Source organism: Lygodium microphyllum, chromosome 12 (assembly GCF_053477565.2).
Source record: "Lygodium microphyllum isolate KBCC chromosome 12, Lygodium_microphyllum_v1.1.10, whole genome shotgun sequence".
In the NCBI taxonomy this organism is placed as follows: domain Eukaryota; kingdom Viridiplantae; phylum Streptophyta; class Polypodiopsida; order Schizaeales; family Lygodiaceae; genus Lygodium; species Lygodium microphyllum.
In genome coordinates, this window is record NC_141146.1 from 146118078 (window position 1) to 146139307 (window position 21230).

Consider the following 21230-nt stretch of genomic DNA (forward strand, 5'->3'; position numbering starts at 1 on the left):
ACATGTGGAGCAAAGGATGGAAATCCCTACGTAGGAGTGACCCATGGAAAGTGAGACGATGCACCATAAGCAAAGGAAGGAAATCCATGCATCTGAGAAGTCATGAGGTGTGTGTAGCTGGAAGTACTAAAAGGGATGCCCATCACAACCGTCCCAATAGGAAAATATGTGCCTACATGAGAAAAGGTAGAGGAAACTCTATTAGAGGATGGCATTCCATGTAACAAAGTCCCATAGTGCAAAATGGCTTCTGGAAAAGGGTAGTGACAGTGTTAAGAGGTGCAATGCCCCCTAACAAGGCACTGTGATGTGAATATGGAATAGAGAAGGAGAATGTGCTAGGAGCGGAGACAGAAGGTCCAACTCCTAATGTGGTAGAGGCGGATGTGGAATATAAGCCGATGTTTTGAAATGAGTGTGATATAGCTTCAAGTAAAGAGGGTGGGATGGGAGGGAGAGAAGAATAGTAATTCATTTGCTCAAATGAAACAGAAGATGTAGATATACTTGATAATGAATGCCTATTTCTTGACTCCCCTCTATTAAGATTTACATACATTTGACCATCCAAAACTTGCACACCAAAAGGCTTAACACAGGGCTTGGCAAAGATGATGAAGATGGATCACCAATCGTCCCAAATGTCATATTGTCTCCATGATTAGAAAGGTGGCCAGCCTCACCAGCCGGTCCGGAAGGAGTAGCAAAAGTGGAAGAAGGGATGTCTTCTAGTCCATACTTGTTGCGTAGGTACTCCTCAAACTCCTTCTCTATGAGGTTAATGAAATCTGGAATATCTGACATGGATGTAAACATACAGGGTGATGGTGAGGGTGAATATGGAGTATCACCTTTCTCGCCAAGTCCATAATGCCTCCTCAAGGCCTCCAGTGATGGAGAAGCCTAATAAGACATCATGGGGTCACGGGAAGAAGGTGTGTGTGACATTATGATTTGGTTACGAGTCGTATTGTGTGCCTTGTATAAAACTGTACCAAGTCATGTAACCAAATGTTGAACTCCAGTTACTCTGGATGATGCTGGTAACCAATCACGGAGAAAGATGACGGAGTCGAAGAGGATACCTACCAAGGAAGGAGGGAAGATGATGATATAACTGACTGCCGAGCGGAAACTGGCTATATCCCAAAAACTAGCTGAGCTGAAATCTGGGGTCAAAAGTATGGCCGACTAGCATTTAATACTGGTAAAAATGCCACAAATGCTTTAAAAATCCCGAAAAGGATGAACAATGTCCGACAGGTGAGGCAAGCTAAAGAATGCAGAAAATACCCTAGGAAATGCACATAGATCCCAACTCAAGGAGAAAATGCACTGAAATGCGATAAACTAAGTGCTCTAAAATGAGCTACCTCCTCTCTCAAAACAAGTGATAGACAGGCAGAGCTCATAAAGTCCTCGTCTAACTCAGACTAAGGCTTACATGTAGAGGGTGACAAGGCATGATAAACATGACTGCTAACAAGACTTTCATTACCTTAGAATTGATTACATTGAAAATTTCACCTAGTAGGCATCTCACTTAAGTTACAAAGCAAACCCTGAGCTTAAGTCTGGTCCAACGAGGGGCTTACTTATGATTAATGTCTAAGTTATTAACTAGTACCTAATAAAAAAACAAGAGTGGATTAAGAAACAACCAATTACTCATTTGGAAAGATAATCTTAGCTATTTGGAGCCTCTTTCCCTCTCATTTGAAAAGCCCAAGTTTGGAGACAGACACTCTTCTCTTCTTTGTTATGAAAATTGCAAGAGCATGAGTTGACAGCATGTATGGAGCCACAACAACAACCAATCTTCTCCTCTTCGCATGGGGAATTCATTGGGTAGCTCTATAAAACATTTATAGCAAGATATGCGCTATTTTTCATCCAATTCTCGTATATTCTTGCAGTAATACATGCTGAGATCCTCTCTTCTCAAAGATCTTAAGCCTTGTGTATTCTTGAGGTAACTTTGTTGCAAAGAAAGTGATTTTCTCATAGTTTCATCACAGAAAATCCCTCCATTTGTGAGAGAAACAATGTGGGATTGCATGGGAACTATAAAGGACAATTGTCAAAGAAAACACTCTGTGAAATTGGGCTCAAAACTAGCTATCATTTTTAGGTTTTTTCCATTCGCATTGTTGGCAAATGCATATTTGCATAGAGTATGGCTTTGGGATGGCCATAGGATAGAGCAATGATATTATGACATGAACTCCTGTATGCAATAAGTTACAACTTGTCAAAACCTTTGTGTTACCGATCATGCAACCTTCAACCATGAACTTGTATTGAGGACTTTTCCATATATTGGTTGGTTGTTTTTGTACACCCAACTTGCTGATCATAAGTGTGAGATTTAAGAATGATACACAACTGATATTGGAGCGGATGAATGTCTCCTTGTGGCAACTTGGTGTGTTTGGACCTCTAGCAAGTAAAGCATACGCTATGCTAAGTTTGACAGTTGAATGGGATAGATTCTTTAAATCATATGGTCATCTTTGGTATCAAAAGAAGTTATGGTCTACAATTTCAAAGCATCGAGGTACCAATGCTACTGAGAAAGCAATCAAAACTTTCTTCGGCCAACTTTGAGACAAGAGGTGAATGCTTTTGCAACCTCTAAAAGATTCAACCAAGACTTGAAGGAAAAGAGTAAGTTAAATATAAGAGAGCAAAGTAAACCACAAGGTAGTTGAGGAGAGTTATAGCTCCCTATCGAAGTGTACTTATGCTAGAAAACATTTCATTAATGGGATTGAATAACCCCTTATAGATGTATCAAAAATAGCAAGGTGTGGTATAACCACTCTTGCTTTTGCTACATTCTTCAGCCTAGCAACCTATTCTTCATCATCCTTACTGCTGCATTTGCTGGTTTCACTCATCCCTCGATTGGTACAATAGATTATCTTCATCATTATTGTGTTTTTTCAGCTCCTACTGCCACCCCAATGCCTAGGCGATAATTCCCAACCATCAAACACTTTATGAAGGCTTCATTTGTAGTAGATTCAAGCCGTTTACAGCAAGTTACACCCTCTTTATCAGCCCTCTAGCAAATACTTGCATTTTTATATTTCCTTCACTCTTGAGGACTGTGTATCGCTCCCTACACTACTATCCCTTATCTTTCAACATCTACTTCGATATTCTACTACCTAGAGGACTACGTTTCGCTCCCTTGATTATGCAGATTCTCTTCAAGTACTGCCACCTGGTCAGCTAGGATAGTGAAATTCATCTCAGAGCATTGCTCCATTGTATCAACTCGATTCATTCAGTACGATTCAATAATTTATCATTCATCATCTTCTTCACTCTTGTTCTTTTGAGTTTCTGAGTTTTTCTTCTCTTAGTGTTTGTCGTGCACTCTGTGGTTCTCCCTACAAAACCCTATTGTCTCTCTGATATGGCATGAGTGCATACCTTCATGATTGGTTGTTTACTAGTGTAGTGACTACCATCTTGCACAATCATACATTGACAGCACATGGAGTAACAGCAACATGCTTGGTTACTTTGAACCATGTATAGACATTTTGTACATTTTCCAATACGTGGAACAACACTACTGTGCTTGGTTACTTGGAATTGTGTATAGACATTTGTACACTACCAATACACGAAGCACCAACAATGTGCTCAATTACTTGTAAAGGTGTATAGAAAATTGAACATGAAGGATACTAGCAATAATGGTAGTATGCTTGCTTGAAGGAAAACATGTATTGGTCATTTTGTATGCCATGTTGAATCTTAACACGTGCAATTAGGATCGTCTGCAATGTTTCAAGACAAAGGTAATAGCGGAACACAAAGAAAATCAACAATAATTTTTAGAGGGCATGCCATCCAAGTGAGAAATGGGCTTAATGATTTAATTAAAATAAACTCTAATTCTGGTATCCTAGCTCTTGGTATAGTGACCATTGCACCAATAATGAAGGATTTAACAATGAGGCATCCAATAGATAAGTGTACATACTATGTGGTATAAGGACAAGGCAAAATGAACAAGGTGCAATGTTAAACATTTATTAAATTGAAAGTTTGCACCTTGGAGTTGATTACATTGAATTTTCACCCAATAAGCATCTCACTTAAGTTATAAAGCAAGCCATGAGCTTAAGTTTGGTCCAATGAGTAGCTCACTTATAATTAATGACTAAGTCATTAATTGGCCCCACATTAAAACAAGACTAGATTGAGTAGTTGATGGTTACTCATTTACAAAGCTAATATTGCCCACCTTGGGTCTCTTTCTCATGTGAGAAGCCCAAGTTTGAAGATAGTCATGCTTCTCTTCTCTGCTACAGAAATTCCATGCTTCAGTCCCATGGAACATGGATTGACAACATGTATGGAGTCAAGACAGCAACAAATCTCCTCCTCAGCAACATGTGAAATCTATTAGGCAGCTCTATACCTCATTTACAGTAAGACATGCTACTGTTTTTAACCTAATTCTCATCGAATCATATTGTTGTAGCACTAAGGCTCAGATCCTCTCTTCTTCTCGGAGATCTCAAGCCTTTGCATTTTCTAGACAACTTTGTCATGAAGAAAGTGATTTTCTTGCAAAATCCCTCTACTTTTTAGAGGAATAATGTGGGATTGCATTGGAACTATACAAGACAGTTATCAAAGCAAATACTCTATGAAAATGGGCTTAAATGCTAGCTGCCATTTTTAGGTTTCCACACACTGAAGTCTTCATATGCATTTTTGGAACTATGCAAGACAGTTGTCAAAGCAAATGCTTTATGAAAATGGGCTTAAATGTTGGCTGCCATTTTTAGGTTTCAACACACTAAGTCTTCATATGCATTTTTAAATACTCTACAATTGGTTGGAGGCCAACATTGAAATGCACCTATGGATCGATTGTGCTGAGTGAAATCACTAAAATACAACCATTCTATTGCAAGAAATGTATGGAGAAATTAGGAAAATGTAAGTCAATACCTAAACAAATATACATTGCAAGGATCGAAGCAATTGCCCTTTTGTTTTGGAGCATGAATTGAATAAGAATTTAATATGGTAGCAATGCACATTAAATGTGCGAGTCTAGATTTTGAGTTTGACACTGAATTGGGTGTGCAAAATATGAGGTTAAAGCACTACGATTGCTGATGCATGAATATAGTAAAACTTTATACTGCAAACTAAATTAATTTGGAATTGATATGATATATATTGTTTGAGCGTGCAAGTGTGGAACTAGCTTTAAATCTTGAATGTTAATTTTGCAATCATTGGACTAGAAACAACATGTATTCAGATACAATACACTTACTAGAGTGTGAATGGACAAATTCATCAAGCATTTGGCCAAGCTTGGTGAGAGCAACTAATACCAACATGTTGGAGACAAGTTTGGGCTGATTTAAAGCGAGGTACATGAGAATCATTGGTATTCAAAGAGTGTTGGTTTGTGACAAGAAGTCACTTGTGATTCATGCAAGCTTTGAATAATGATAAAGAATACAAAAGGGGTGCCAACTTTTGGGGCCTATCAAGTGTCATCTACTATGCAAGAGCCTTCTAACCATCTTGTTAAGTGAGTCTTTTATTTATTTGCTGATTTATTTCATGTGTGCAAGTTAGTTTATGTTCACTACCTTTAACATTATTCCCACAGCCAATTTCATAGGCCTCGCATAGAACCAAGGCCGAGGGAATCGAAGCCAAAGTCTCCTAGGAGGCTTCGATCTAACCAAGTAGGAGAGGTGCTTCTTGGGAAGTAGAGAGGCCTCTCATTGGATGTAGTTGTGCTGACACAGAGAGAGCTCTCTTGCCAACATTAACAATGGACAATGTGGGGGAGGCCCAAAGAGCCTTGCTAGACAAAAAGGAGATCATCTTTCTCATATCACTCAAAGCAACGACTATGGCTGTCACGTTGCTAGAAGTGCATATTGTGGAGGCCATCTTCAATGGTGTAGACGTAGGTGCCTCACTATGCTATAGAGTGGATTACAGAGGGTGCCAAGAAGCTTACACAAGGTAAGGAAATCTTTCTATTCCTTTTATACAATACTTGCTGATAGATTTGGTTGAGAGAGAAGAAGAGGTATATGATGAGAGACAGCTAGGTGGCTCTGATACCAAACTGAAACAATAGAAAATTCAAAGAGGTTTATATATGAAGATAGCCATAGTTTTTGAGAATTAAAAAAAACCGACACACCTCATTGCATTAGCTTGCCTATTTAAAATAGGCTCATGTATACATTGGATACATTGCATTGGGTCAAGTTTGACTTGCCAACTTGGATCCTTATCCATCCACATGCCTATCTATTCTCTTAGGCCTAGTTCCCATACATATGGAAGTTCATTAGACGAGACTCAAAAAAGCACTCTTTATACCACTGCAAGAAATCAATCCTACCTTGTCCAACTTAAACAACTTTGTTTTAGCCTCATTATCACTCTTATTCCTAACAAAAACCAAGTATGCATAAAGATGGTTATTCATTACATTAGAAATAGTCAAAGGTGATATAAGAGGGGCTGACTCTTCCTTAAGCTTTGCATCCAAACATAAGTCTTTCTTTCCTCTATGCTCTGCATTAATCTTCTCAATTCAAATGTCCACCACACAATGAACCCTATGGCACCAAGACAATAACAAAATATCACAGCCCTCTAATGGCATGATAAAAAACGCTTTAGTATCCACATAGTTTTGAATATGGATGGCACAGTTTTTTCATGATAAGTCTAACAAACTCAGCATGACTAGGGCAAGCCAATCCTATTAAACTAAAAATTCATTACCCATTGATTCTCTCTTTAAAACAGCCCCAAAACAATAAATTACCAAAAGTTTCATTAAAGGGAAGCGGTTCTAGAGGGTTTCTATCCCCCACATGCAAAACCCTTATTTGGGAGGATCCTTCCACGTCTATAAATAGACAGGCTATCTACAATTTAGGCTTATCCTTGTCTTGCAGGTTTCATCCATCGGCCATCTTTCATTGGCTATTCAGCCCCCAACAACTACTATTACGTGGTCGCCCAGGCTTCCATTGTTGTCAATTATCAGCTGTCATTATCTTCATCGGGACGTTTTTGTGATTTCAACACTTTTCTTCATTAGCCTCCGCTCCAAGTGGTGGTTAGTGCACTCAAGTTCCGTCTCCGGTGGACAATACTCATCGACACCTCCCTCAACCCACTCCAACGAGAGCCGCTGTACAACTCTACCCTTGAGCATCTTGTACATTCTTTTCTTGATTTACAGTATTCATTCATTCACTTCAAAGCTCTCTCTCTTCTCTGTTTGTATTTGTGTGTTCTCCCTTTTGTATTTTGAGTTTTGTGTTTTGCGCTTTGCGTTTAGGGTTTGAGTTTTGAACATCACTATTTGTGTCTTTGTGTTTCAGTAGTGATCATACTTTTTGTGTTTCCTTAGTGCAAACCCTAGCATATCTTCACATGGCATCAAAGCCAGTACTCTTGTAAAGAGTATCTTATGGATATTGTGGAGGATTGGTTTTGTATAAGGTACATGAACGACACATAACCGATTCATAATGTCTCAAGCACCTTCTTCTCAGGATCCCATGATGTCTTATCAGGCTTCTCCATCCTTGGAGGCCCTGAGAAAGCAGAATCCGGATGATTTTCAATTCAATGGAGGGGGCTCTCAAAGAAGCATCCTTCATCAAGTATATCTACATCTTTTGTTCCATTAGAGCATGTAAACCACTCTTGTCAAATCCCTCCCACACTAGGAGTTGGATCCTCCATCTTCACTCCTAGCACTTTTCTTTCTCCATACCATATTCTATCTGCCCTCACTTCACTATCCCTTTGCATCGTTAGGGGAAATGCCACCCTTTAATATCATGCCTTCAACAAACCCACACGTGAGCACTTCTTTTCAACCTAGGACGGCTATGAGGGGTGTTCCCCTCACTACCCCCTATCACTCACCTCTCCATTCATCGACCTTCCAAAAGCATGGATTTCTATCCTCTGCTTATGGTGCATTGTCACTCTCCAAGGGTCACTCCTACCCAAGGATTTCCATCTTTTGCTCCATGTGTCCCTATCTCTCCTCCATGGGCTACTCATGTCGTCACCATGTTAGTGCCTAGTCAGTCCGGGGCACACTTTCCGCATCCATGGTGGGCACTCTATTCTCAGAAGAATGAAATGAGGCAATAATAAATGAATGCACAAGTGAGGTACCAAGAACGGATGCTCAAGGAGCAGAGGGAATTAACAACAATCTAGCTGGAGCATGGAGACATGGGCTCAAAGCATAGGAGAAGCCCACCTGCACCTCCATCATTCAGAGTTCAAGAATGACCAAGCCATCAATAAAATAGGTACAAATCATAACCCTCTTCAAGGTAAAGAAACGTTGGGATAATAATTTTCCCTTCCTCGATGTGGAATCCATCCGTCTACTTTTCAAAGATAGGCGGGGTAATCAGTATACCTTTTCATAAAGAATATATAGCATTGGACTTCAGTATTGTGGTAAGAACTACAGGCTGAGGTATCATCAAGGGCATAGAATCACTTATTGGTTGAAAAATGTTTTCTCTCTCCAAATCCATCTGCGCTTGATCACTGTGTATTGCAAGGGCTGCAAAAGGATTTGAGACTATGACCATAGGTACATAAACTACCTGCTTCATATCCCACTTTGTAACAATTCCTTAAGATACCCCCCTCCCCCCCCAAAAACAGCACACACACGCATGCAAGAGTGAAGAGTCTTTCGATGTTCTCACAACGATAATTATTTGAGTGAAATGATTACTTTCTCAACAAGAACAATTTTGCTTCACTCAACTTCAACCACAACAAAGAGAACATTTTATTTACATTATGACTTTCCTATTCAAATGGAAAATTTGTATTACACTAGGCTGAATCTTTGCTTAAGAGCACCTATGCTCACTACATGTACCATTCCTTGCTTACCTTGTGGAGGAGGTCAAGAGCCAGTACAACTGAAGCCGCTACAAATCGAGCTGAGTTTTCATCCAGAGATGTGCACAAAACCATGGACAGCGGGCCAACTACGCACGTATTCAATACTATAGCAGCATAGTCTGCATTGGCACAAGTTGATATTACTTGTGGCACAAAGAGAGAGGGGTGTAGATGTCGAATAAGAGCCTTCTCTTGAAGCACATGAGCCTGTCGACCTAAAAGCTTCACCTTCCTTTTCGAATATCTTTTCATACTGACAACAGTATCTGCAGATGATTCAGGATATTTAGCAACCTATAACATCTATGTGTTTAAACATGTCCAAATTACTTCCAGCTTTCAACATGAACAACAGAAAAAGCTAAGAGAACGAGAAGCAGCTAATCTTACTGATTGATCCTTTCTTGCTAACCAATCCCACTTCACAGCAGTCTGTTGAATACACTGTGTTCTGCCACTCCTGTTCATCAAAAAGTACAAAGACGAGTTTACAGGCACCACTTAGTAGGGAAGAAAGAGCTTAGAAGAGGGGTGTTCAAATCTCTATTCCTGCAGCTTGAGAATATGCAAAAACCAGGACACTTTCAGCATCTTCCCCTTTGGAATGATGTGCCAAATTGATCTTTCACACCACCATGATAGCAAGCTTCCTGTTATAGGAAAGAACTCACCAGGTCTGAAAGCTTTACACCTTCAAAGTCATGGAAGTCAACTTGGGGAGCATGCTTTTTCCTCAGATTGTTGAGTCGTTCCCGCGTCCTTGAGAAAACAAAGGCATCCATAAAATTGTTGGATACTGACCATCAAATGGATTCCATCATCCATATAGATAGAATTTTCAACAAAATTCAGAAAAACATTGTAAAGAGATAAACTAGTACTTTTTGAAGTATGGCAAGATAGCTATTTACTTCAAATCATCTTGAATTATATCACGCAGGCTTCCAACAACTGAATCAAACTTCTCCTTTGTAATGACCCAACATTCGACATCACTAAGAGCAACAACTGTTACTTGACAAGGTGATTCACCCAACAACACCCACTCTCCAAAACAGCTCCCTTCTGCCAATGTCTTGGTCTTATCTTGATGTGCTCTTTCTTCAACTCCATTTTCCTCATTATTGCTTTCAATATGATAAGTGAGCTGCAGTTCTCCTTGGTGAACCACATAAAGAGCAGAACTTGTGTTCTCCTGAATAAAATCTGCAAAAATTAGTACAAGGGATTATAAAACCAGCACAAATCACAGACAGACTTTTGCAAACATACCTTGCTTAGAAGTGTCTCCCCTTTCTTGTAGAAGTGTTCTGTCATGGAGTCTGACAAGCGGTTAAGCTGAGAAATAGTCAGATGTGATAGAACATCAACATTCCTCAAGGTCTTCAAGATAGACTCATGGCTATATTTTGTCGACAGGACACTGCGGAAAACATCTCGCTTTAGTGACCAAAGACTGCCGTCTGTCACAGCCCGCACAGAAGACTGACGAGGCTTACTGTACCTGTTCATAAGAATTAACCAAAGCAGTGAGATTTTAAAGAAGCCAGGAACAGACAGCAAACTCTCAATATTTAGGCAACTGTTTGCCCTGCCAGGACACAGAAGACACAAAAGAATTTCACTAGTCTTAGCTATTCATATAGCCCAATTGGCACATGCATTTGGTCACCAGGCATTGATACAATAGCATTCAAGACTTTGAAATTTCAAAAAGAGCTTTGAAATGTCTTTGAAGGGCCACCAAAGGTTGTCTTTTTTCATTTCACAACTTTAAGACAGGCCAAGTTTATTAGAGCAAGCATACTTCATGAATAAGTCGCATTTTCCACTCCAAGAAGGCACCAAATGCAGTTTACAAAACCTTATGGAATTGAGAATAAGAATGGTAAGACAAAAGTTTGCATTGATGAAAAGGCAAGAGCTAACTATCATTCAGTAATTCAGGTGTAAGTGTGAACACAGATTAAAGAGCTTTTAAAACTCCCCTAAAACCAAGCTGTACAGTCAACCTCTCCCAGCAGAGGAGAGAGGAAAGATAGAATACTGAATTCCATTCACAATAATCATATATTTGGAAGTAGTTCCAAAACCTGGTAAGGTGCAGGGTCATTTTGATTCTCAAATTCTCAATGGGCCTACAAAACCAGGTAACAGGCTCCCTGGTCGTTGGAGGCTTGGACGCATACACGATTTGGCTTGTTGCCAAAGGTTAGCCTTGGAGGACTGATCCAGACTATGCCCTTTGCCCTCACAACCAGGATGCCTACCATTCGAACTGCCATTGATATGGCTGCCCATCATAGTATCCTATCTATCAGATGGATGTCACTTTCCTGAATGGGGTACACACAAGCCACCAGGTTTTGTTGTGCCCAGTTCAAAGGAGTTCTAGCATTAGCAACAAGGACTAGAAAACATTGTCTCCACTAACTAGCACCAGAAGCAATACAAGGGACTCTAGGACCAAAGCTGTCATTGGATCAATTGAAAAAGCAGGTTTGCTGCAGCTTGACTTCCAGCCAAAAGAAAAAATTTCTGCAGCTAATAATGTGTGAATGTAGCATCAAGCACAAATTCACAATGGTCTGATACTGCAGAATTCAAAACCTCTAAGACTCTTAAATCTACAGTAATTCTCTCACCAAACACCATTTCTTTTCCCCTTGCAAGTTGCAAACGACTACCCAAATGCAACTAGAGAGATACATCTCCAAAGCATATGTATGACCCTGGAGCTCATGCCATATTCTAACCAACCGCTCACATTTTAACTCTAGGACAAAACAAAACTGAGACAAAATACACAGAAAAAAAGCTCAGTGATTGAAACTGCAGCAGTGAAAAGTCCAAAGTTTACAACACACTGGCATTCCCTGCAAAGCATGGTCGTTATTTTTTACACCAACTGGTTGTAAAATCTAAGTCATCCTCCTGTTACCACAGAACATGTAGGCTGAAACCACAGAAAACAGCAGTCCAGGCATGCAGCATTATGCCAAGGAAATAATTAACCAAACTTTGACCCACCCCAACTATCATGGCTTTCATAAAGATGTAGAACAAAAGCCAGTAATATGCAATATTTGAACAGGCAAAATCAAACACTTACATCAGTGCCAACTCTCCAAAGCATGAAAAATCCTCTGCCGTATAGCGGTTGACCACTGTGCCTAGATCTAGTGTACCACCATCCCCAGCCTGCAAGCAAAAAATTCAGAATGTCAACAAGATAGATCACTCACTCAAGGATTGCCAGTCAATTGAAATAAACAAGTGAAATTTAATATCCAAATCATGGATCAAAATACCTGTGAAACCAAAACCTCAAATTCTCCTGACTCCACAATATAGAAGCAGTTGTCTTCTGCACCCTAATATGTCAGGTTGAAAGTTAATTCAGATGTCAGAGGCACAAACCAGATGTCAGAAGCACAATGCAGGACTAACATCACCTGTCGAATTACAATGTCTCCTGCCTTGACTTGTACTTTTTCCATGCAATCATACAAAATACGGCGCTGCTTTTCCGTTAATCCATTGAACAAAAAGTTGCCCCTTAAAGCTTTTTCAATATGAGCCTGCAGCAACAACCATCATCACTATGCTATGGCCTATTCATCTCAATCTGACACTTAGCCTACTCAAGTCTAGGCACATCTTCAAAGTTCAAAAATACATAGCATAAGTTAGGACAGTGTACAAACCACTTCCAATTCCAATTTTGGATGTGTCTCTAGTATGGGTTCACGAAGACTACCATGAAGCGATGATTCTATTGCTCTAAGTCTAGCACCAGATATCTCATGCCGAACAGGACGTGTTTCCATTTGTCTCCGAACTTTATGTGTTGGTGAAAATTCACCTTTCAAAAATTGTGTCATCTTCTCAAAAGGCTTTACAGCAGCACTTCCAGCTACTTCCTAGAAAAGTAAAAATTTTAAAATTTTAAAGTACAGATAAGTCTCAAATAAATACAGTTTTTATACAAGTATATTTGTATTTCACAATACTTCAAGTTCTTACATTAAGCAATCCATCAACACGGACAACAATGATAGTAATGTCATCAGTTCGAGTCTCATAGTGCAACCAAAGCCGATAGGCTTCAGCCACAACAGCTGCACAGGCATTGCATGGATCCGCATGTTCAGCCACCTGCCACCAAAAGAAGGGCAAGAGGCAAAAAGTTAACTCCTTCCCTCCCTTTCTTGTTATGTAAGCCAGTGGTAGAGGCTCTTTTACTGAGATTCATCGTCCTACGGGGCTGCCACAAAGGCCTTCAAATTATGCAGTACCATACCACATTGACACCAGAAAAGAGCAGCACAATGCAATACCATACCAATTTGGCACCAGAAAAAAGCAGCACAAGCATATTTATATGCACATATCACAACAAGATATAGAAGAGACACGACTACTACTTTGCAGCTTTGCCCAAAAAAAAAAGGACTTTACGATTATATCAGCACACCATAATAATGGCATTCACTACATCGTGCAAAAGTCATTCACACTCTTACAAAGATGTGGCAGTGAAAGTGGTGTAATCATACATATATTAGAAGTCTAGGAGTCATTCCAGAAATCTAACACTAGCTATTAGTTGTTTGATAGTGGAGTATACCAAGCAATTATGTGCTGTCAAACAACTAATGTCTAGTGTTAGATTTCTGGAAGTGAACCTGGATGTATACCAAGCAATGATTCTTACAGACTGCCTAAGTATGGCATCTGTATTCTTTGAAACAGGATAAAGAGTACACACGATGATGCTTTTACCAATAACTAGAAGCAAAATTTACTCATGACCCTCTAACATGGAATCTGCCCAACTTCCTCAAAAAGGCATTGTTACTGTCCAATGGCACTAGGGCTTGGATGCATCATGCACCTTTCTTAGGCACATAGAAGCCATTAGGCTTGTGGCTCAACCTTACAAAGGTATACATCAAGTCAACATAAGTTGCTGACCTTAATGAATGATAATATTTCAAGACAACTTTGAGACTCAAGCACATATGCATGTTCATGTTGCATACAATAAGAACATAGGTCTCTTCATCCATTGGAGATTGAGTTACAAAAAAGAAAATCTACCCCAAGATTTACAGAGAGTCAATGGGTCCTGAATGTCTGAAGAACAAGGGGATGCTGTCTAATCTTAAAGGATAACCTCTTGGCATCCATCTCAGAATAATTATTGAACTTGACCCAAGCATTCTGAGTGTGATGTCCACTGTTCAAGGTCCTTTCTTGCAATTTCTTCCCAAAATCAACATCGTCAATATGGATTGTGACCCATAACTCATGAGCGTGTGGATTCTGGATAAAGATGATGCTTAATCCTCTAACCGATGGATATCAAACAAACTGGTATTAGACATTTGTGAGGGTTGATCAACTTAAACGTCCGATGTGAACAGTTGTACATTGATAACTGGACTGTTAAACTTGCTGGTCTGATCCAGAATTAGGATTTAGCAGCGAATAAGAAGAGAGAAAACATGGGATTTGAGCTGTTGATCTACCCCCCTCCCCCGCTTGCAAAACATGTTTTGTTGATTATTTCAATAATCCTTACTCAGGTTCAATGCATGTCTGCCACATCATCAACTAACTTGTATTTGGGCTCCCTCCACACAATTTAAATGGCTTGTACCCATAAATTGATTGGCCTTAGATGGTGTTGAGACGTGTGCATAAAAGCCATGCCCCATGAATCCTATAAGGGTATACTCCATAATACGCAAACAGTCACAACTCCTAACAATATTTCCCTATAATTCTCACATTAGTTGACCTCATATTTACTCCTCCTTTGAATTTGTCCTCAAAAAACACACACACGTGGGTCAAGAGGTTAAAGGATCAGTTATGTTTCTAGCCCCATATTGTTTCTAGTGATTTTTCATTTGGTGTGTCACATAATTCGTTCACTCACATTCAAAACCCACCCATCCTACCCAACTCAATTCATTCAGCTGCCACAATCAATCACACCACACTAAGGGTAATTATCCTTTAGGTACCATTCCAATGCCTCAATGAGGTGGTGGAGGTACATTGGTGATAGGATAGGAGTTCTACTCCCAAACCAAGCACATTTGTGAGCTAAAACATAAGGATTTACATCCCACCCTCATCAAGCCTTAAATATCACACAAATGGCCACAATGTTCGCACGCGACACTGCTTAGAAGGCCAATGCCTAGTGGGCCACCCACCTTCTATCCGGCTTCACAACATTCAACGAGTCAACCACCACGAGTCACCATGCTAAGCACCTTGGCATCATATGTAGCTAAGGTCACAATAAAACTCGCTTCAATGGGTTGAATTACATGACGTGGTCTAACCTCATGCAACCCATTTTGGACTCAAGATTTATGGGACCTCATTCAATAGCTTGAACCCCTACCTAACCCATGTGTCCCAATATGAGGTTGTTCACTCTCTAAGAGCACATTGCCATTGAGAGCTCATGCAATGTCTTATGCCTAAATTTCACTCTCAATTACAAACACTTTGCCCTTGCCTCTGATCAATGGGCACATGTAACTTACCACCATGTGGCTCATGATGGGACTCATCATATCAACTTAGACTAGGTCAAACTCACAAACTATCAATGATTACTTGTTGAGTCGCTATGATTAGGCTTCCAAAATATAAGGCAGGCCAAGTTGTTGAGCTAAGAAATGCATTCCACGCTGATTAGCCACAGCCCCATAACAAGCTTAATTTAATGAAAACCCTAAAACGGGGCACGGATCGAGAGAGTTCAGTGAAACCCTGAGGGTCCATCCTCATCTATAAAAAGACAAGCTGCCCCCATTCAATTCTATCCCTTTTTGTGCAGGTTTCTCACCCTTGTGTGGAGATTTCAGCCATCAACCCCAAAATGCGCGGCTGTCCAGCCCCATCGACTGCTACCACACCTTCTACATCTACCGCTCCTCCATCAGCATTGGCGACAATTTCTGACCCTATTCTGTTTGCGTTGGGAGCTGCCCCATCTTTTTTTTTTCCAAGTAAAATGTGGCTGATTATATTACTCAAAAAACTGATTACAACGGAGTGCTCATGCTCAACAGACTAGTTGGAGCTGATGCAAAGTCACAAATACATCATGTATACAAGCCTCTCAAGGGGGTCTAGGGGGGATGGGCGCAAGAAGCCATTTTGGGGGGGGGGGAGGAGAGGGGGGTGTATCACCAATTGGGGCTCCCTGCCTGCATCACGAAAAACAGATCCTGGCCGCCCCAAGTGCGCATGAAGTGACATCGGAGCTCCTAGTGAGCCCTGGACTCGCCAGCCACATGATCCCATCGACCGCAGAGGGAGTGGATGATGGAGGTCTAGAGCTATGCTAAGGTCGCCTGTGCTGAAAGCCTCTCTCCACCGAAAGCCTCCTGACACCGCGCCTTCCAAATATGCCATCTAGTAAAACTCCCTATGATCTCCCATACCTCCGAGTGGTCTGCAGTGGACTCCAATACCTGGCGGATGGGTAGAGCCTCCAAACCGATCACTAAGCACGACCCTGCCTCAATAATGAATACAGTGTCCTACATCCCCGCCTCATACACAAGGTGACGGCCAGGCTGACTGCCTGCCAACAGAAAGCCCATGAGATACATCCAAGGCTGGGTGCTATACGGCAAAGGATGCGGCACGCTCCTCTCCACACGAGCTGCGCCTCCTCACATAACCACAGACAGTGCTTTGGGGTTTCCAGGGGCTGTTGTGTGCAACGCTTACAACCTCCCTCCTGCATTTGGGCAAGCCAACTTCCCACCACCAAGCCTCCATGTGCCACCAGCCATAAGAAATACGACACCCTCCTCGACCTCCACCTATCCCATAGGCGCCAGAAGGCCTGTCGGAAAGACTTCATGATGTTATGCTCCACCCAGTGCCTGCTACGTGACAGCGCCCAATCCATATCCTCCTGCATCAGTACGTGTCTGCCAATCCTGGCAATGTACTCTAGGAACCTGGGTGGCTTCTTGGCGACTGCAGAAGTTGGCCATAGCCACTCTCCTGGATCCCACTCCAACTCATCAAGTGGTTTGCCCTCCAAGATCCAAAGGCGCCACTCCCTAAGCTCCTTCCAAAAAACTTAGGGGTCCAGTCACCATGTCTTTCCCTAAAGGCCCACCACCCGAATCCTCCTCCACGAAAGGGCAGCAATCCCCTCATCCTGCTGCCCTCTATCAAGGGCCAGACATCCCCCCTCTTGAATGGCAAAGAAAGTCCCCTACGGGGTGCCGCCCACTCTACTTGCCACCTATAGGGGGATGCCTGCTAGTGAAAACCTAGCTGCCCATACCTCCTCGAGCTGTATCCGCTCTCGTATCGAGGGAGCAAGCCACTCCGGAGGTATTGCTGCGTCTATCTCCCTTCTCCTCACCTCCACTCCTCTCTGGCAGCCTAATACTCGCTACAACACCTCCTCATCCGCCACCCTGAACACCTCCCGCCATGTCCTGATGGTACGAGCCCGGCCGGCCTCCCAACCAGCCCACTGGATGTGGGGGCGCTCACCTATCTGTGCCCCTTCCCGATCTTTGACCTGGGGGTTCCAAATCACCGGCTGATGGTCTATCTCCTCCTGGCGGCTTGGGGACTCTGAGATAGGGCCTTACGGCAGCCCTGCCACGCGCAGAGTAAGCTGCATTAGAAAGGTGATCTTGGAGGGGTGGGGGGGGGGGTTGTGGGTGTGTGATAAGCTGACGTGAAGATCCATCTCAGGGACAGACTCCAGTCACCGCCAAGTCTCAGTCTACAATCCTGAAGACCCTCCTGCAATAAGACCTTCCAGGTCTATCCGCCTTGTATGAGACCGCGAACAACTAGCTTGCCCAAGAGGGCCATACTCTGATACTCTGGGCCTATGATTCCAAGCCCTCCCTCTGATCGATGCCATATGATGGTCGCCCACGCCACCTTGGCCTTGGAATCCCTGGAACCATCCGACCCTAACCAAAGGAAGTTCCGTACTAGGCGGCGAAGCCGGCACTACGCAAGATGAGGAGAAGCACCGACACAAGGCAATGTACCAGGCCATCGCTAGGACTCGTTAACCACCAGGGCTCGGCCGGCTAGTGAGAGGCGAGCCATGCTCCAATAGGTCAATTTCCTCCGAATAGAATCAAGGATAGGAAGGAACTGCTGGGCAGGCAAGAGTGATGTCGAGTCCCACCTGGAACCCTAGATACCGAATGGTCTGCTCTTGGCTCACCCATCTAAATCCCAGGTGGACACCCCACTCCGTGCTAGAGTCCGGCTCTATGAGGAAACCAACCGACTTTCGCCAGTTGATTTTTGCTCCCGCTGCAGAACAAAACACATCAAGAGCTAGCCTCACTCTCTCCAACATCAACTCATCGTCCTCTATGTAGAGGAATGTATCATCTACATACTCTGAGTCTAACAACTCAGTCTTCTCTCTCACTGGAAGTCGGAGGCCGCATAATCCGCTCACACATGACCTGAGGAAGTGAGACATTGCCTCTGCAAAGAGTAGAAACAAGTATGGGCCCAAGGGGCAGCCCTGTCGAACCAATCTCTCCAACTGAAACTCCTCCCCTTGCCTTCCGCCTATGAGAACCCTACTGGTGGCCGATCTGTAAAGGGTGGAGACTCCGCGAATCCAAACCTGGGGAAATCCCAACCTCACCATGGTGCCCTCTAGGAAATCCCAGTCTACCTTGTCATAAGCTTTCTCAAAATCCAAGAGTAATACGGCTAGTCTCTACCCACTGTGCTGAGCCCACTCTGTCGCCTCAAAGAAGGTAAACACATTGTCAAGGATGCTCCTATCCTGGACAAAGCCTGTCTGTGTGTCATGGATGATGTGTGGAAGCACAGGGCGTAGTCGCCTACCAATCATCTTTGCCAATGCCTTATAGGCCACTCACAATAAGGTGATTGATCTCCACTAGGAAAGCTCCAGCCGGTCTCCCCCTTTGGGGAGAAGACTAATAAGGCCTGCCGAGAGACTCCCTGGTATCTGTCCTGAAGTGAAAATCTCCTAGAAGGCCATCAGTAGGGGGTCCTTCACCAGTAGGTAGTGAAGAAGGCCTTAGAGAGGCCATCCTCCCGGGCATTTCTGCCCATCCTGTGTATGGAAAGCCTCCTCTAGTTCCTTCTCTGTGAAGGGGGCTAGGAGGGAGCGTCCCATCTCTGTGACGAGGGACGGAATGTGATCCCATACCTACTATCTACATCTCTATCCTCTAGCTAAAGCTGTCTCCTACTGGAAAAGGCGCGTGTAATAGTCCGTGGCAATCTCCATCACCTCATCTGGGCTAGAACGAGTCCTCCAATACTGATCCTGAAGGCTGTGTATTTACTCTCCTACGGTGCGAGGCCGGTGCACCTGGAAGAACTCCCTGCACATCATGTCCCCCTTCCGCGCCCAGAAGGCTGCTGAGGTTCGGAAAGAGAACTCTGAGCGCTTGTCCTCTAGGTCAGCAATGGCTGCTCGCGCACGCACCTCCTGTGCGTGGAGGGTAGGATCCCCTGGTGCCTCCTGTAATAATCTCTACGTACCTGCCAGGTCCCACCGGAGTGCTCTCTCCTCCTCCCAGCTCTGCTGCCTGACCTGAATGGCTACCTCTTGGCAGATTCTACTCAACTCGGCTAGGACCTCTGCAACCTCCTCTGCTATCCGGTCCATCCTGTACCACTCTGTGGTCCAGATCTGCTCTATCTATCTCATCACCTCCTCCCTCCTATAGATCGAGTCAGAGATCCAACAAGATCCTGTGTCTAGGGCAGATACTGGGGGGTCAAGTGTCAGGAGAACCGGGCAATGATCGGACAACGTGGAGCCTGCCAACTACTCAATCTGTCCTCCACGAGAGCCCCCACTCTCCCGCATAAAACCTATCCAACTGCTGCAGCAGGACTCCACCTAGCCGCCTGTATCCCCAAGAAAAGTCCAACGACCTCTCCCTCATATGGAAGGCAGGGTCTCTCCAGGCATCACATGCTCCGACTACTAGCAAAAAGACCTCCCATGCCTGCTGCTCCTCCCCAGCCATGCCCTGGTAGTTTCTGCCTCAGCCCTGCTAGTCCTCCAAAGCCTCCAGGTTGTTGAAGTCTCCTCCAATGATCCAGGAGTCCACCTCTAGGAGTCCATCTGTGATCTCCAGCCAAAACCTGCTACGTGCCCTAACCTCCGTAGGGGCATAGACATTTAGGACTCCAATGCACGAGTCCCCAATATCCAATATGATCCATAGAACCCTCCCTGCCACTATCGTCCCGTGGTCTCGTACACAGGCGGTGAGACTCGGGCCAATAGAGGTGCATACGCCTCCACTCCTGCCGTACGCACCTATGGCGTGCTCCCAGTAAGTGTGCAAGCTGCCTAGAAGTACCTTCCCTACCCGCTGGGCCTGGGTGGGGGTGAGCTTGTGCTCCTATAGAAGCCAGATGTCGATCCGTTCGGCAAGGGCAGGCTGCAACTCTTGCCGAACAATCAACTTCCTGGAACCATGTGCCCCACTATAGTGGAGACTATTCACATTCCAAGATGCAAGGTGTAAGCTCATGGGGAAACCTGTGACTGACCAAACAGGCATCTGTTCGTTGTGGATGCTGCTGATGAGGAGGAGAAATTGTGAGGCATGGAAGTATGCTTTGCCGTCGGTCTGGACGGTGAACTCCAGTTCCCCATGGTGGCCCTCGGCCGGGACCATAAGGGTGATAGGTGCTCCAGGTGGTACTATCAATGCATCGATCAGCCATGCTGAGAGTCGTGACTCTGTACACTAGTAGAAACGGGCCGCCTGTGCCAAGGGCCACTCAATCACGTCCCTCAGAGCTCTCCACTGTGGAGAGGCTCGAAAGATAATGCTCAAGTGTGGGACCTCGACACCAGCCCACCAGTTAATGTCCATCATGCAACTAGGCCACTGCTATGCAAACAGTGCTAATCCTTGATCTCCCATCCACTGAGAGATGTGATCCGCCACCTGACTCTTCAACCCCTCCTCTATCTGTGTAGTCGTCCACTCCCCTGAGTAAGAGGACTGAAGAAAAAAGCCATAGTTTGGTCCATCCGGTGGTGCTAGTAGATGAACCTTGCCCCTCCTTAACTTACGAACCACAAAGATCCCCACCTCAAGAGGTAGTGGGAACTCTCCGCACTCTGCAACTCTCAGGTAGGACCATGGGCCACTGCGGAAAAACTCCTGTGGCAAAAGCTGTGCTTGTCTCGGGAAGGTGTGATGGGC

At 43.6% G+C, this 21230-nt stretch overlaps 1 protein-coding gene across 2 annotated transcripts in view; it reads right to left on the reverse strand.

Annotated features, from left to right (window-relative positions):
- LOC148028412 (protein phosphatase 2C and cyclic nucleotide-binding/kinase domain-containing protein) overlaps nucleotides 1-21230 on the reverse strand; it is a 44176-nt gene that overhangs the window by 13037 nt on the left and 9909 nt on the right. For both annotated transcript variants that reach the window (XM_087690217.1, XM_087690216.1), the window contains exons 2-11: nucleotides 13003-13134; nucleotides 12684-12899; nucleotides 12432-12557; nucleotides 12288-12350; nucleotides 12089-12177; nucleotides 10249-10480; nucleotides 9888-10171; nucleotides 9648-9735; nucleotides 9367-9436; nucleotides 8965-9242 (exon numbers count right to left, since the gene is read on the reverse strand). In XM_087690217.1, the coding sequence (XP_087546343.1) occupies nucleotides 8965-9242; nucleotides 9367-9436; nucleotides 9648-9735; nucleotides 9888-10171; nucleotides 10249-10480; nucleotides 12089-12177; nucleotides 12288-12350; nucleotides 12432-12557; nucleotides 12684-12899; nucleotides 13003-13134 (1578 nt within the window). The remainder of the gene's footprint in view (nucleotides 1-8964; nucleotides 9243-9366; nucleotides 9437-9647; nucleotides 9736-9887; nucleotides 10172-10248; nucleotides 10481-12088; nucleotides 12178-12287; nucleotides 12351-12431; nucleotides 12558-12683; nucleotides 12900-13002; nucleotides 13135-21230) is intronic.